Raw genomic sequence first — 16,478 nt, 5'->3', positions numbered from 1 at the left:
TGAAATAATTAAAATAGGGTTTAAAATTCTAAAGTTTATTTTTTTTTAAAAATAATAATATTATTAAATTAAATTTTTTTTTTAAAGGTAATCGAGTTTCAAGGGTAAAGAAATTATATAATTTCAAATAATTTTTTTTTTCAAATTTTTTTTTTGGAAAAAAAAAAAAAAAAAAAAAAAAAACCTATTTATTTATTTATTTATTTATTTTTGTTTAATTTATCTTTTCAATATTTTATTTATTTATTATTTTATAGTTTAGATTATTTCTATTCAATAAAGCTGTATTATTTTTTTTGTACATATAAATTTATAAAGATATATATATATATAATTTTCAATATTAATATTTGTTCAATTTTTTAGAATCCCATTTTTTATATAATAAAAGAAGTAAGTTTATTTTAATTTTTTTTTTTAAATTTTATGGTTTTCTTTTTTTTTTTTAAATTTTATGGTTTTCTTTTTTATTTTTTTTTTTATTTTTTTATTTTTTTTTTTGTGTTTAGAAACGCCAAATCATTTTTTCCTTTTTTTAATTTATTTCATTAATTTTCTAAAATCTAAGGTTTTTTCTATTTTAACAACAATTAGATTTTTTTTTTTTTATAGTAATACTTTTTTTTTTAATAAATTTGGAAAAAATAAAAATAAAATAAAACTTCACAATCCTAAAAGTGAAAAGTCACCTTTAATTTGTTTTTTATATTAATAAAAAAAAAAAAAATAAAAAATAAAAAAAAAATTTTAAAAATTAAAATAAATAATTTTTTTTATTTATTTATTTTTCCATTTTCAAAGAAATTATTTTATCATTAAAAAAAAATAAAAAAATAAAAAAAAATATAAATTTTTTTAAAAAAAAAAAAAAAAAAAAAAAAAATAAAACAAAAAAAAAAAAATCATATTTCAACAATTAATTTCATACACACACAACAAAGGCTTATCATTGATAAGATCTTTTAAAAATAAAAAATCACACCCAACCACTTTTTTAACTTTACTTTGTTTATTAATCTATTTAATTAATTAATTAATATTTTATTTATTAATTTATTTATTTATTTATTAATTAATTATTTATTTATTATTTATTTATTTATTTATTTATTTATTTATTTATTTATTTATTTATTTATTTATTAGATTAATTAATTATTTATAAAAAAAAAAAAAAAATTTAATTATAAACTAAATTATCAAAAAAAAAAAAAAAAAAATTGTAAGTGTGTTTTACTACAAAATTCACCATAGAAATAAAACCAATCGTTTACTAAAAGAAAAAAAAAAATATCAAAAAATCAAAAAAAAAAAACTTTTTAAAAATAAAAAGTCTTTTCAAAATTTTAATAAAAAAAAAAAAATAAAAAGTTAGTTTTTTTTTTTTTTTTTTCACAGATTATTGCTTAAACTTAGTCGGAAGATAAATTCATTAATTAATAAAAAAAATAAAGAAAACTTAAAAAAAAATACCACATAACTTCAGGGTTGTTTTTTTTTTTTTTTTTTTTTTTTTCTGACCAAACATCATATATTATCCACATGCAAAATCACCAGGTAAGTTATTTAGAATTTTTTTTTTTATCCCCCCAAATCCATAAAAAAAAAAAAAAAAAACTCAAATTTCGCCTCATTACTAACACCTCTTTTTCATTTTTATTTTTTTTATTTTTTTTTTATTTTTATTTTTTTTTTTTTAAAATTTGTTAACTTTTTTTTTTAATCGTTTTTTTTTTTTTTATTTTTTATAAAAACTACAAAATTGGGCACCTTGCATGGCCGCTACCTATATTAAACATCAATATTAATTACACAATAAAGAATCAAATGAATGTTGATCATCAATTTTATTTTATATCAGGACAAGATCAATCAAACAATTTAGAGACGCAAATAAAAAAAGAGGATATAGATATTTCAGATCAAGCATCATATCACCAACCTGGTTTGGATAAAAATAATAATAATAATAATAATAATAATAGTAATAGTAATAGTAATAGTAATAGTAATAGTAATAGTAATAGTAATAGTAATAATAATAACAATAATAACAATAATAATAATAATAATAATAGTAATAATAACAACAATAATAATAGTAATAATAATAGTAATAATAATAATATTAATAATAGTAATAATAATAATAGTAATAACAATAATCACCCAATAAATCATATGCAACAACACCATATTCATCAACATTTACAAAATTATCATTTCCAATCAAATAATAATAGTAATAATAACAATAATAATAATAATAATAATAATAATAATAATAATAATAGTAATAATAATAATAGCAATAATTATAATAACCACAATAATAACCAAGGGAATGGTAATCAACAAGAACCAACATCATCGCCACAAATAAGTCACCATAATAACAATAATTTTAATAAAAACGATAATTCAATAACAAATTTAACAAATTCAGATTCGATTGAGGAGTCGACATCATCATCATCAAGTAATTTAATGGCAGGAAGTGGAAGTAGTGCATCAAACCAATCACCACGGGTTACATCATCAACCACTCCGCCTAATAATAATAATAATAATAATAATCAATCAGCACCAAATAATATAACATATGAAACACCAGAAATATTATTAAAACCAGGAGAAAGACCACCATTTATTGGATCATTAGCAGATATTATTATTTCCAATATTTTGGGTAAAGCACATAAAGATGAACCAAATTCACAAAATTTTACAAACATATGTAGTGTATGTAGTAAATGGAGAAAGATATCAGTTGGAAGATTAGTTAATTATACCTATCAATTACCACCAGATCGTAGTATTACCAATTTATTTCGTAATCTTTCAAATAATGTATATCCAAATTTAATAAACCTTCAACTAAAGGTATCAACACCTACCCTTTTCGATGTATCAAGTTTTGTTAGGATGTTATTAACCAAAAATACCACAATCACGACATTGGAACTCTCACAAAATGGTATTGGAAATAAAGCAGCACATTGTATTGGTGAATGTTTGTTGGCAAATAAAACCATCACTCATTTGAATTTGAGTTTTAATTCCATTGGTAATGAGGGTGCCGAAGAGATCTCCAAAGCGATATTGGTAAATACCACCCTAATCAATTTGGATCTTTCACAAAATTGTATTGGTCTCAAAGGCTCAAAAGCATTGGGTCAAGCACTTCAATCCACTACGATCCTACAAACCATTAATCTCTCTAAAAATAGATTCGGCGCCAAAGGTATCGATTTCATCGTGGAATCCATTGGTAAGAATAGTTCACTAACAGAGGTTGACTTTTCAAAGAATGATCTCAATGAAAAGAGTTCGAAATACGTTGGTGAAGCCATTAGAAAACATCCTTGTCTTGCTTCTGTAAATTTATGTGATACTAAACTATCACCCGAAAGTATGAAATATATCTCCGAAGGTATTCAAGCCAGTCAAACGATTGCCTATCTCGATATGTCAAGAAACGAATTCAATTACAAAGGTTTAAAACCATTGGCTGCCGCTTTATCCATGTGTCAATCTATAACCTATCTCGATTTGACCGGTGATTCAATCGGTGATAAAGGTGCCGTTCAATTGGGGGATGCTCTAGCTCAAAATCATTCAATCATTAATTTATCATTGGCTTTCAATAATATTGGTGCAAGCGGTGCCACTTCACTTGGTAATGCTTTGAAAACAAATAGATCTTTAGAGATACTAGATCTCTCAATCAATCCTGAAATTGGTCACCTTGGTGCAATTCATATAGCTGAGGGTTTAGCAATGAATAAGAAAATCTCAAAACTTTCAATGTGTACCAATGGATTGGGTCCAATTGGTGCAAAACGTTTGGGTGAAGCATTACGTCAAAATTCAACAATCACCGATCTTCAATTACGTGGAAATGAAATTGGTGATGAAGGTTGTAGAGCTCTAAGTGATTCATTAAAACAAAATCAATCAATCACTGAATTAAACCTTTCTGGTAATGGTATCACAAATGATGGTGCTAAAGCCTTATGTGAAGCTCTATGGTACAATCAATCATTGGCTTCAATACAATTAAACCATAACAATATCAATACTCAAGGTGTACAGTTCATGAAAGAGTTATTGCTTCGTAGTTATTTGGTTAATTTAGATTCTTATTTTTACCCTCCAACCTCAACAACTATTGTATCAGTCTTATATGTAACTAGAGGTCGTAATCGTGGTTCTAATAATAGAAATAATAATCTTAATACAAATCTTCGTATTATTGTATAAAAAAAAAAAAAAAAAAAAGAAAAAAAGAAAGAAAGAAAAAAAAAAAAAAAAAAAAAAAAAAAAATAATAATAATAGTAATAGTAATAATAATAATAATAATAATAATAATAATAATAATAATAATAATAATAATAATAATAATAATAATAATAATAATAATAATAATAATAATAATAATAATAATAATAATAAAACTTGAAATCAAATAATACCCAACCGAATCATATATATATAAAAAAAGAAAAAAAAAAAAAGAAAAAAAGAAAAAGTTAAAAAAAACAACAGAAGAAAATAACAGAAACAATGAACAGAACAAATAAACAGAACAAATTATTCAAATCGCGATAAATTCCATAAAAACAGACTCGTAATAATTAATAATTAAAATCTTTAAAAAAAAAAAAAAAAAAAAAAAAATTATAAGCCCTACTGGCAAACAAAAAAAAAAAACAAAACCAACAGATTAGAATTAAAAATTTACTAAAATATATCATCTAATAGTTTTGATTATTTTAGTAGAACAAAACAAACAGAATAATAAAACCTTAACTTGAATTTCAAAAAAAAAAAATAAATAACATATTCTTTTTTTTTTTTTTTTTTTTTACATAAACAAAAATATTAATATATTTATATCTAAACAAATTTTATTTATTTATTTTTGACTTTTTAGTAATTTTATAAATAAAAATTTTAAAAAATAAACAATGAGGAGATTTATACATAAGGAATAAAACAATTATTAACAATGATAAGAAAGCAATAAAAGAACCAATGATTATACCAATAAGTTGTCCAGTTGAAACTTTTGTTGAATTTGATGCTGAACAAATTGAATTTGGAGAATTGGAATTGGCAGAGTTTGATTCAATTAATATTGAAAAGTCTGGATCTATAATAGCATAATTTACATATCTTCCAATTAAAATACCAATAAAAGTTTGAGCAGTATTTTCACTTTGAATTGCATTAAATTTTGAATCTAAAATTTCATTTTCAACCGTAATGAATTTACCATCAACAATACCACGTTTAATATATCTTCCATAGAAACTATTAGATGCGACTTGTAATTTTATATAGTTTGAATTTTCCATTGTAGTATTTCCAAAATCTTTATCTGAACAAATATTTTTTTGGTTTGATTGAATTTGAGCAGACATTACCACTTGTAAATTTGATAATGAATTTGAAAAAGCATATGATGAAAGTTCTATGGTATATTTCATACTTGATGGATTCATAATTAATTGTTGATTTGCGAAAGAAATATTTCTACTCTCTGAAAACCATTCTAAAGTTGCTGTGATGGTTGTAGTGGTTATTGGCTTACCATCATCACCATCACCATTTGTAATATTACTTGTATATTGTGAAATCGTTGAGGAGATATTTTTATAAATCCATTTTTCAAAATAGTGAATTTTAATTTGTTCATTTGTTACTGAATTAATTTCTCTTAATGCAACAATTGATATAATTGATTTTATATTATTACCATTTGAATCTTTTGGTACATCAATTGATGTTATTGGTTTATCAGTATCAATCAATGGTGGAGCTACTGTTATAATTTGAGATGTACAATCAATTCCAAACCATGGTGAATAACAAATACAACCTGAATTGGAACAATAACCATTGGATGTACCACCACATTCTGGTGAGCCTTTACATTTTTGAGGTGGGTATGTAACTATTGGAGTTTCAGTTATTATTGGTTCATATTTGAAATTATATTGAATTGGTGTAACCGGGTAAACATTTGAATAATCATTTAAAACTCCATTTAGTGTAATTGTAAAAGGATCTTTAATACCAATTGGGAAAAATAAAACTTTGAGAATACTATTAAAAGTACTTTTACAAGGGCATTCTATAAGAGTACCATTTGAAAGAGTTATTCTAGCTGTAATAACATTTGTGAGTGCAGTTCCATAAATTAAGAATTCACTATCTAATTCAGTTACCTCACTTGTACCAGTAATGAATATTAAATTTGGATTATAGTGTAAAACACTTATAAAATTTTTAAAACCTAAACTCTTTAACATTGATGATGAGAAACCATAAAATTGACCACCATTATTAATGAAACCATAAACTGATATACTCAAACCATTTGGAAAGCCAAAACCTAGTGGTAATTGATCAAAAGTACATTGATAAACACCTTTAAAATCATTTAAAGATACAATTTTAGAGACACATTGAACCGATTTAAAATCTTGAGAAATTAAATAAACCATTGGATATTGATCTTTTTTTAAACCCCAAACAGAATCTTGTACTTCAAAATCAAATGTTACAGATCTATTAATTGAACCAGCATCTATTTCAGTAGTGGTTGTATTAAAACTAAGTAAAGTAATTGTTGAATCAACTTGAGGAGAGTTGCAATAATCTGGTGATAAAATACTAAATAAATTTTGTTGATTTATAAAATTTATTAATGGATTACCAGTTGAATCCGAATTATAAACCATTTTATTTAATTGTATATCAGTTGCATGTTTATAAAATGTTGCTTCATTACCAAATGTGTCAACTAAATAAACATAATTGATTGAATAATTTTGTGATGTACACTTATGAGTTTTATCTAATTCTATTAGAATATCATAATTGTTTTTAAATTTATTATTACCATTTTTACCATCCCTATTTGAGAATGAAATATTGTATAATGAATTATCAATTACACCTCTAATTAGAATATAACCACTATCAAAACCATTTATTGAGTCTTCAATTGTAATTGTCCAACCAAAAGAAATTGAATTATAATTATAAATTATATTTGTTATCATTGGTCCTTGAATATCAACATTTGAACTTGTAACATTTAATTGATACTCCATTGGTAATGCTACACTTGGAATAATATTATCTCTATCAAATATTATAGTATAATCCAACTGACCTGGTACTATATTGGCTGGCATTTTAAATGGTGCACTAAATCTATTATTAATTGAATCAAATTTTGCAAATGTTAATTTTGTATTGTAATACTTTGAAATATCACCATTAAAACCTTGATCTCTTAATGATTTTGGGTCAGTTAATGAAAATCCAATTGATTTTGTAATATAATTATTATTATTATTTCCAAATGAAAAATATATCATATTATCAACATTTTGATTAGTTAAATCAATATTATTATTTAAAAATGAAATATTTTTAATATCTTGTAAATAATTACAATCTTTTAATTATAATAATAAATTTTTTAATTAGAATTAAATTTTTTTTAATAATAATTTTATAAAATTAATAAAGTATACTTACTTGATAGATCAGTTTTTGGTAATGATAAAATATTGTTAGGTTTTTTTGCATCATATGGATATCCTAATGAATATGATTTTTGTTGATCATTGAAATTATAGATAATAATATTACCTTCAAAATCAGTTCCATATGAAAAAGCATCGAAAATATATTCCCAAATTCCAAGTAATAAATTTTGAGAAATAACATTACTATTGTCAATCTTTATATTTAAACCATTTTTTAATGGTATAATAAAGTATTTTACTAAATATTTACTACCAGCTATAATTCTAATTACAAATTTAAAATTGGTGGCTTCTAAAAATCTTAAATCTTCAATACGGAGAGTATCATCTGTTGTGAGAACCAATTGATTAGGAGTTACTTGAAATGTAATTTCATCAACTTTTAATTCCGAAGTGGGATTACTTGACTGATTAGATGTTAAAAACGATGCTAAATAATTAAATTTTGAATTATTTCCACTCTTAAATCCAAATGGAAATGCTGAATATATAGATGATCCTGATTTAAATTGGTATTGATATGTTTTAAAATCGTAACCTTTTAAATTTTCAAATGAAAGATCAAATGATGCTTCACCTATTTGATTATTTGAAATTATATTTGCTGAATTATTATTAAAAATACTTAGAGTATTATAAAATTTACCTATTAATTTTTTTTTTTTTTTTTTGTTAGTATTTATACTTAAAAATATATATAATTGGATATCTATACTATACTTATTGTTGATATAGTAGCATTACCAAATGGTAAAAATGAGTTTAAATTATATACTTGTTTTCCACTTTTTTCAAAACGAGGGCAATAAACTATGTAGGTAATATTATTTGCATTACCAGAGATTGGTCTTGGTGATACATAAATTTGAATATTATTGAATGATGTTGATAATGAATAAATAGGTCTTTGATTACTTGATACTGATCTAAATGTAATTTCACCACCAAAATTAATATGTAAATATCAATTAATTCAATTTTTTTTTTTTTTTTTTTTTTTTTTTTTTTTTTTTTTTTAATAATAAAATAGTAATGCTTACACAAACATGATAAAGTTATTTTAATTGAAGGAGCACTATCTGCTGAAATAGTAAACTCTTTTTCTCCCTTTTTTATTGAACTAAACTCTATTAGAAATAGAGTATTAGAACCTGATGAATATGAATATGGAAACCATTGTGCAGGAATAGTATTTTCACTTAAAAAATTCAAAGTTCCTGAACCATTGGCTAAAATTGGAATTTTAAAATTACATGTTGAGCCATCTGATTCTAAATATTTTATTTTATCTGTATTACTTGATAAATCTGTCAATTGAAATTGACCATTAACAAGACATAAAAGAGAAAATAAAATAAGGAAAAATAATATTCTATTTCCATACATGTTTTGTTTTTTTTTTTTTTTGATTTTTTATTTTTCGTTTTTAATTTTTTTTTTTTTTTTTTTTGAATTTCATTGCATATTTTTTTTAAAAAACACAAAACAAAAAAAAAAACCAGGTTTAAAATTTATAATAATTGCCAAAAAAAAAAATAAATTGAACACCGAAATTTAAAAAAAATAAAATAAAGTGACCACCGAAATTTAAAAAAAAAAAATTCATTAATTTTAAATTTTTCTAATCATTTTTCACTATTTTTTTTATTTGTTTTTTTTTTTTTTTCTAACATTTATTTTAATTTACAATTTTTTATAATACCAAAACTTTTAATTAAAATATTACTATTAATTATTATTATTATTATTATTATTATTATTATTATTATTATTATTATTATTATTATTATTATTATTATTATTATTATTATTATTATTATTATTATTATTATTATTATTATTATTATTATTATTATTATTATTATTATTATTATTATTATTATTATTATTATTATTAATATTATTATTATTATTATTTTTTTATTTTTTTATTTTTTTATTTTTTTTTATTTTTTATAATTAATTATTCTAATTAGATACATGATTGTAAACTATTTACATTTTTAAATGTGCACTGGTTGTTGTTACAAAGGTTTGGGAAAGAGGTTGATTTTCTTTTTTTTTATTTATTTTTTTTCAATAATTGTTGAGCAAGGTGGTAAGGAGTTTTTACAAGAGATATTTGATAAATCATCACATTTTGTACATGAGAATTTCTCCAAGGTATTTGTTTTATGATGCGACGTTTTCTCATGTTTGGCGAGATTTGCTGATGAACAAATTTTACCACAACCAAAGTGTCTGCATTTTGATTTTGGTGAATTTTGAATTTTTTGATTTCTTATACATTGTGGACAAGTTGTTGGATCTTGACATTTACTATCATGTTTTAGAGTGTAATGATTTGATCTTGATTGTGGCGATGAAAAGGTTTTAAAACAATTGGTATGTTCACATTGGTATCTTGGTTTAATCTCTTGAAACAATGACAAAGAAGATGAAATTGGTTGTGGTAATAATATTGGTGTTGTTGTTGTTGTTGTAGTTGTTGTCATGGTTCTAGCTTCTGCTGCTTCTTCTGCTGTTGCAGTTGTGAAGCTATCATCTCCATTGGAAATCAATGGAATTAATGATTGTTGACTAATTAAAGTTGGTGATTTTTGAACCCTTTTATTATTATTATTATTAATATTATTATTATTATTATTATTATTATTATTATGATTATTTTTATTTTTATTATTGCTTCTATTTTGTTTATTATAATTTTTACGAGAGTAAGAACAGCCACTATTTAGATTGTTACCATTGCTATTATTTATAATATTATTATTATTAATATTATTAGTAAAATTATTATTATTTTTATTATTATTATTATTATTTAAATTATTATTATTATTACAAAAATTATTATACAAATTATTATTATTATTATTATTATTATTATTATTATTATTATTATTATTATTATTGTTATTATTATTATTGTTATTATTATTATTGTTATTATTATTATTATAATTATTATTATTATAATTATTATTATTATAATTATTAATATTTATATATTCTTCCTCAATAAAATAATTAACTCTACTATCGCAGTCAGTGTAATTTAATCTTGGTGGCGAAGAACATAATGGGGGTGAAGAACATAATGGAGGTGAAGAATTTGAAGAAGCTGATCTAATATATGGGGAAGATAGTAAAGAATTTGAAGAAGAGGATGATGAAAATAATGATTCACTACTTAAATTTAAAAATTCATTTTTATTATAAATGCTATTATTTTTATTATTATTATAATTATTGTTATTATTATTATTGTTGTTGTTGTTATTGTTGTTATTGTTATTGTTGTTGTTAAGACATAAATTTGAAAGGTTGTTATTTAATTTTGGAGAGCTTAATGGTGAGCTTGGATAACTTGGTGAAGAGTAATTTCTTGGTGAAACTGAAAAATGGTTTGGTGATGGACATGGTGATGAAAATGAATTATAATATGGAAAATTTGGTGGTGATAATGTTCTTTTAATATCATTTGTAAATTGTAGTGGTGCTAAAAGAGGAGGCACAGTAATTGTTGACTCTTCTTGATTAAAATTTTTATATTTAAAAAATGATGATGGTGATGGCAATGGAGAAGTTGATGAAGATGTTGATGAAGATGATGATATTTTTGGTGAACTAATATTAAATGGTATTCCATTTATTGAAGGGCTATTATTATTGTTATTATTGTTATTATTATTTATATTATTATTACTATTATTTAAATTATCATTATATGTTATTGATGGTAAATGTGGTCTATCATTATTAGATGAGAAATCGACTGGACTGATATTATTATTATTATTATTATTATTTGTATTATTATTACTAATATTATTACTAATATTATTATTGTTATTTAATAAATTTTTTGAATAAAATAATTGAGACATTTTTTTTTTTTTTTTTTTTTTTTTTTTTTTAAAAAAAAAAAAATTTTATTATTATAACAATAAGGATTATAGTAATAATAGTTGTATTTTTTCTATGTAATATAAAAATTTAACTATGAAAGGCCAAAGAAGAAAAAAAAAAAAAAAAAAAAAAAACTATATCAATTTTTTTTTTTTATTTTTTTTTTTATTTTAATTATTTAATTTTTAATTAAAAAAATTATTTTAATTTAAAATAATTAAAAATGATTGTTTTTAATTTGAAAAATATTAAAATAGGAAAAAAATGGACAAAAAAAGAAATTTTATAAAAATGATAAATATAAAATAAAAAAAATAAAAAAAATAAAAGAAACTTTTGGGAATGTAGATTTATAAAAATCAAATTAAAATTTTAAAAGGGGCTTCTTAAAAGAGTGTTTAAATTTTTTATTGTGGGAAATGGGGTTTATGTTTTTGATGTTTTTGATGTTTTTGTTGTTGTTCAATTATTATAAAAATAAAAAGAAGATAAATCCTTTCAATACATGTGTAATAAAAAAAAAAAATAAAAAAAATAAAAAAAATAAAATAATAATAATAAAAAAAAAAAATTAATAAAATATATTAAATAAAGTTGATAAATTAATTGTGGTAGTACAAAGAAATTTTTAGTGGTTGTTTAAAAATTAAAGTGAATTGTGTAAAAATATGATATAACGATTATTTTGTAGGATATAGTGTAAAAATGAGAAGTTTAACAAAATTGATAATGTGAATGTGAGTTATGCTTACTTGTTACTCTATTTGTCAAAATTATTTATGAAAGTGAAAATCTGTGTGTGTTTTTTTTTTTTTGTGGGTGTATGTGTGTGATTGAGTGAGTGAACTATTTGTACAATGTCGTAAAAAAATACAAAATGGGAAATTGGATTAAAAAACAATAATAATAAAAATAATAAAAATAATAAAAATAATAATAATAAAAATTAAAAAAATAATTAAAAAAATAATTGAAATAATAATTAAAATAATAATAATAAAAATACAACAAATTATTTATTTATTTTATAAAAAAGGTTTTTTCCTTTGTTTTTTATTATTTGTAATTGAAAAGATAAATGAAAAAAAATAAATTGGTTCTATAAATAATTTTTTTTTTCTTTTTTTTTTTTTCCAAAAATAAATATTTTTTTTTTTTATTTTTATATATTTGTATATAATCAATTATTTTATTAAATAAATAATAAAAATAGTGATGGATTTGAAAGTGTGTTTGATGTTATAATAAATAAAAAAGAACACAAACACTAAAACAACACAAACTCACTTGCACAAAAAAAAAAAAAATATAAAAAAAAAAAATATAAAAAAATAATAAAAATAATAAAAATAATAATGATTATGAATGAGTTGAGTTTTACCATATTAAATCAAAAAAAAAAACAAATAAAAAAAAAAAAAAGGAAAAGAAAAAAAAAAAGAACAACCACACATATCTACAAAAATACCCCACTTGAAGTCATCATTTTTGTTTTTTTTTTTTTTTTTTCTTCTAATAATTATTAAATCAATATCTCTCTCTCTTTTTTTCTCGCTCCCATTATGTTGATGTTGTATAAATAGATACCCTATTTCAAAAAATAATTCTGAAAAAAAAAAAAAAAAAAAAAAAAAAAAAAAAAAAAAAAAAAAAAAACCAACAACAAATCCCACTTGTTCAAAAATGTGTAATTTTAATTTAGTTTAATGAATATAGTGTGTAATTATTAACATAATAGTATAAAATAATAAGTTTTTGTATCCTCTTTATAATATGTCTAATTTTATTTTTTATTATTATTTATTTATTAATTTATTGATGAGATGAATACAATTGGGTGTTGACACTCAAGTGGTATTTTTGGTGGAGTGTTTTGGAAAAAAAAAAAAAAAAAAAAAAAAAAAAAAAAGATATAAAGTTTTTTTTTACTATGAAAGGAAAAAAAAAAAAATTGTAATCAACTCCCTCCCCCATTAATGTGTTTGAAAAATCAATAATCAAACTTAACCCTATATCTCTCACATTTACATTACACAGTTTCAACAAATAAAAACTGATTTTCAAATAATAAAAAAAAAAAAAAGATATATATATTGTCTATGGACATTTTTTTTCGCTCTAATAATAACAAATTAATTTCTAGATATATTGTGATTAATAATAAATAATAAAAAAAATGAAAAAAAATAAAAAAATAAAAATAAAAACACAAACACACACAATTAAAAAAAGTTTTTTTTTTTTAATTTAAAAAAAAAAAAAAAGAACAATCAATTCTTTTTTTTTTTTTTCAAATTAAGATTTGTTTTTGTTGAGAGGGTGTGTAAAATCTATTTTTATCATATTGAATTAATTTAATTTTTCTTTTTTTTTTTTATTATTAATTATTAATTTTATTATGATTGTTTTTAGATGATAAATATTATTCTATGATTATTATAATAATCAATTTAATGAATAATGAAGAAAAAAAAAAAAAACACAGTATGGGTGAAAGTATTTTTAAAAAAGGGATACTGAAAATAACTTTTTATATTAAAAAGGAAATAGAGGTTTTAATTCCAAGAACATGTTCACTTTAATTTTTTTATTTATTGTTAGTTTCCCACTAATGCTTTTTTTAGATTCTTTTATTATAATAGTTGTTGTTTTAATGTTGCCATAAAAAAAAAAAAAAAAATAGACATAATTATATATATTTTTTTTTAAGAATTTGTGTAATTATTTTTATTATTTTTTTTTTTAATTTTTTTTTTTTTTTTTTTTTCAATCCTGATAGAATTTTTTATATTTTTAGATATATGTTTTTTTTAAAAAAAAAAAAAAATAAATAAATAATTAATTTACTTTCCCAATCAAATAATTAAATTATTCATTTGTTAGTTTATTTTTTTTTTTTTTTTTTTTTTTTTTTTTTTTTTTTTTTTTTTTTTAAAAAATGGGTTGCGCAATGAGCTTTTTAATCAAAAATTAGCAGTTTTGTGCTAAAAGAATAAAAAAGCTCATCGTTATGTCATACCCTTTCCAAATTTTTTTTTTTTATTTTTATTTTTTTTTTTTTTTTTTTTTTTTTTTTTTTTTTTTTTTGAAATAATTTTTCATTTTTTTTTTTGATTTTTTTTTTTTTTGAAATTATTTTTCCAAATTTCATTCGACCTTTTTAGTCAAGCACACACCAGCGTAACATTACTAAAATAATTTAAAATTATTAAAATTCAATTTTAAAAGTGACCGCTCTAAGAAATACACACAATACATTTTTTTTTTTCAAGCATTAAATGTTTGTTTAACCAAGTTGAAAAATCTCCCCCCCCCCCCCCCAAATTCTCACACACTTTTAAAAGAAGAAAAAAAACCAAACCAACAAATTAAATAAACATATATTTAAAGATAAACAAATAAATTTATTTATAACAAGCAAATAAATAAATACAAAAAAATATTATAAATATAAATATAAAAATATAATTAAATTAAATTAAATTTTAATAATAATAATAATAATAATAATTATAATAATAATAATAATAAAATAGTAATGAGTCGATTACTAGTAGGTTTAAAATTAGCTCAATCACATTATCTTTCACAACTACATAAATATCCAGTGGCTACAAAGGTAATTATAAAGTTTATTTTTTTTTTTTTTTTCTCTCTCCCAATACTAATTTTTATTATTATTATTATTATTATTAGGCGGTAACTTCAGGTTTTTTATATTTAATATCAGATTCATTAGTACAAGGTATTGAACTAAGTAGAGACAAAGATAAAAAATATGATTTCAAAAGGTCAATGAGAATGGCAGTGTTTGGATTCGCTGTTACAGGTCCACTATTTCATTATTGGTTTAAATATTTAGATAAACATTTTCCTAAAAAATCATATAGACATGCTTTTATAAAATTGACAATTGATCAAGTGGTTTGTTCACCAGTTTTTAATTTTTTATTCTTTTCAGGTATATATTTATAAAAATCAATTTCAATATTCAATCAATTCCAATCTTTTCGAAATTTCATTTTTTTTTTTTTTCCAACCAACCCACACACCCCAAAAAAAAAAAAAAAAAAAAAAAAAAAAAAAAAAAAAAAAAAAAAAAACATTCTCAATTTACTAAAATAATAAATTATTTTTAATATTATTATTATTATTTTTTTATTTATTTATTTTTAGGTATGGGTATTTTAGAAGGTAAATCAAAGGATGATATCGTAGAAAAACTTAAAAAGGATTGGTTGACAACATATGTTTCAGATTGTGTGGTTTGGCCATTCATCAATTTCGTAAATTTCGCTTATATAAGTAGCATACACAGAGTTACTTTTATGAATGTTTGTAATATAGGGTGGGGTGCATTTTTAGCAAAAATGAATAGCAGTCATTAATGGATAGTAGAATAATTTTTTTTTTTCTTTTTTTTTTTTTTTTTTTGGTCGGTGCACTCAACATAACATATCAAACTTCCCCTCCCCCTTTCAATGACCACCACCCATCACAAAATTAATAAAAAAAAAAAATATAAAAAAAGAAAAAAATAAAAAAAAAGAAAAAAAGAAAAAAGAAAAAAAGAAAAAAGAAAAAAAGAAAATAAAAAAAAAGAAAAAGAAAAAGAAAGTAAATCAAGCATACTCACACGCACGCATACACACCACGATGTGGTATTGGATATTTAGATAAAATTAAAAATTAATGAAAATAGTATAATAATAATAATTAAAAAAATAATAATAATAATAACAATAACAATAACGAATTAAGGGTTAGGATTAATTTCATCGAATCACAAAATAACAGTAATAGTAATATAAATATAAAAATAATAATAATAATAATAAAAAAATATATTTCTTCATTGATGAAATAAAAAAAAAAAAAAATTTGTGGAGTTTATTATATATATAATAATATATATTATATATTATTATATATTATTATATTTAATGGTAAATAAAAAAAAGCAAATTCTATTTATAGAATATTTTTATTTTTTTTTT

At 20.5% G+C, this 16,478-nt stretch overlaps 4 protein-coding genes across 4 annotated transcripts; 2 read left to right on the top strand and 2 right to left on the bottom strand.

Moving 5' to 3' along the window:
• Nucleotides 1–1,542: 1,542 nt before the first annotated feature.
• On the top strand, nucleotides 1,543–4,263 carry dlrA (hypothetical protein; the record flags this gene model as incomplete). The annotated part of the gene is made up of 2 exons (XM_630614.1): nucleotides 1,543–1,557; nucleotides 1,822–4,263. The coding sequence occupies 2 exons, from the start codon at nucleotides 1,543–1,545 to the stop codon at nucleotides 4,261–4,263; spliced, it is 2,457 nt and encodes an 818-aa protein (XP_635706.1).
• A 648-nt stretch (nucleotides 4,264–4,911) lies between these two features.
• On the bottom strand, nucleotides 4,912–8,955 carry DDB_G0290635 (hypothetical protein; the record flags this gene model as incomplete). Its single annotated transcript, XM_630613.1, has 4 exons — nucleotides 4,912–7,475; nucleotides 7,559–8,215; nucleotides 8,290–8,490; nucleotides 8,616–8,955. The coding sequence occupies 4 exons, from the start codon at nucleotides 8,953–8,955 to the stop codon at nucleotides 4,912–4,914; spliced, it is 3,762 nt and encodes a 1,253-aa protein (XP_635705.1).
• A 680-nt stretch (nucleotides 8,956–9,635) lies between these two features.
• DDB_G0290633 (hypothetical protein) lies at nucleotides 9,636–11,459 on the bottom strand (the record flags this gene model as incomplete). The annotated part of the gene is made up of 1 exon (XM_630612.1): nucleotides 9,636–11,459. One exon carries the CDS (start codon nucleotides 11,457–11,459, stop codon nucleotides 9,636–9,638), a length of 1,824 nt encoding a protein of 607 aa, XP_635704.1.
• A 3,560-nt stretch (nucleotides 11,460–15,019) lies between these two features.
• Nucleotides 15,020–15,869, top strand: DDB_G0290631 (pmp22 family protein; the record flags this gene model as incomplete). Its single annotated transcript, XM_630611.1, has 3 exons — nucleotides 15,020–15,100; nucleotides 15,178–15,442; nucleotides 15,658–15,869. 3 exons carry the CDS (start codon nucleotides 15,020–15,022, stop codon nucleotides 15,867–15,869), a joined length of 558 nt encoding a protein of 185 aa, XP_635703.1.
• Between the last annotated feature and the right edge of the window lie 609 nt (nucleotides 15,870–16,478).

This window comes from Dictyostelium discoideum (genome assembly GCF_000004695.1).
Source record: "Dictyostelium discoideum AX4 chromosome 5 chromosome, whole genome shotgun sequence".
Taxonomy (NCBI): domain Eukaryota; phylum Evosea; class Eumycetozoa; order Dictyosteliales; family Dictyosteliaceae; genus Dictyostelium; species Dictyostelium discoideum.
Note: the sequence above shows the minus strand (reverse complement) of the source record. Positions and strands in the feature narration are given on the sequence as shown.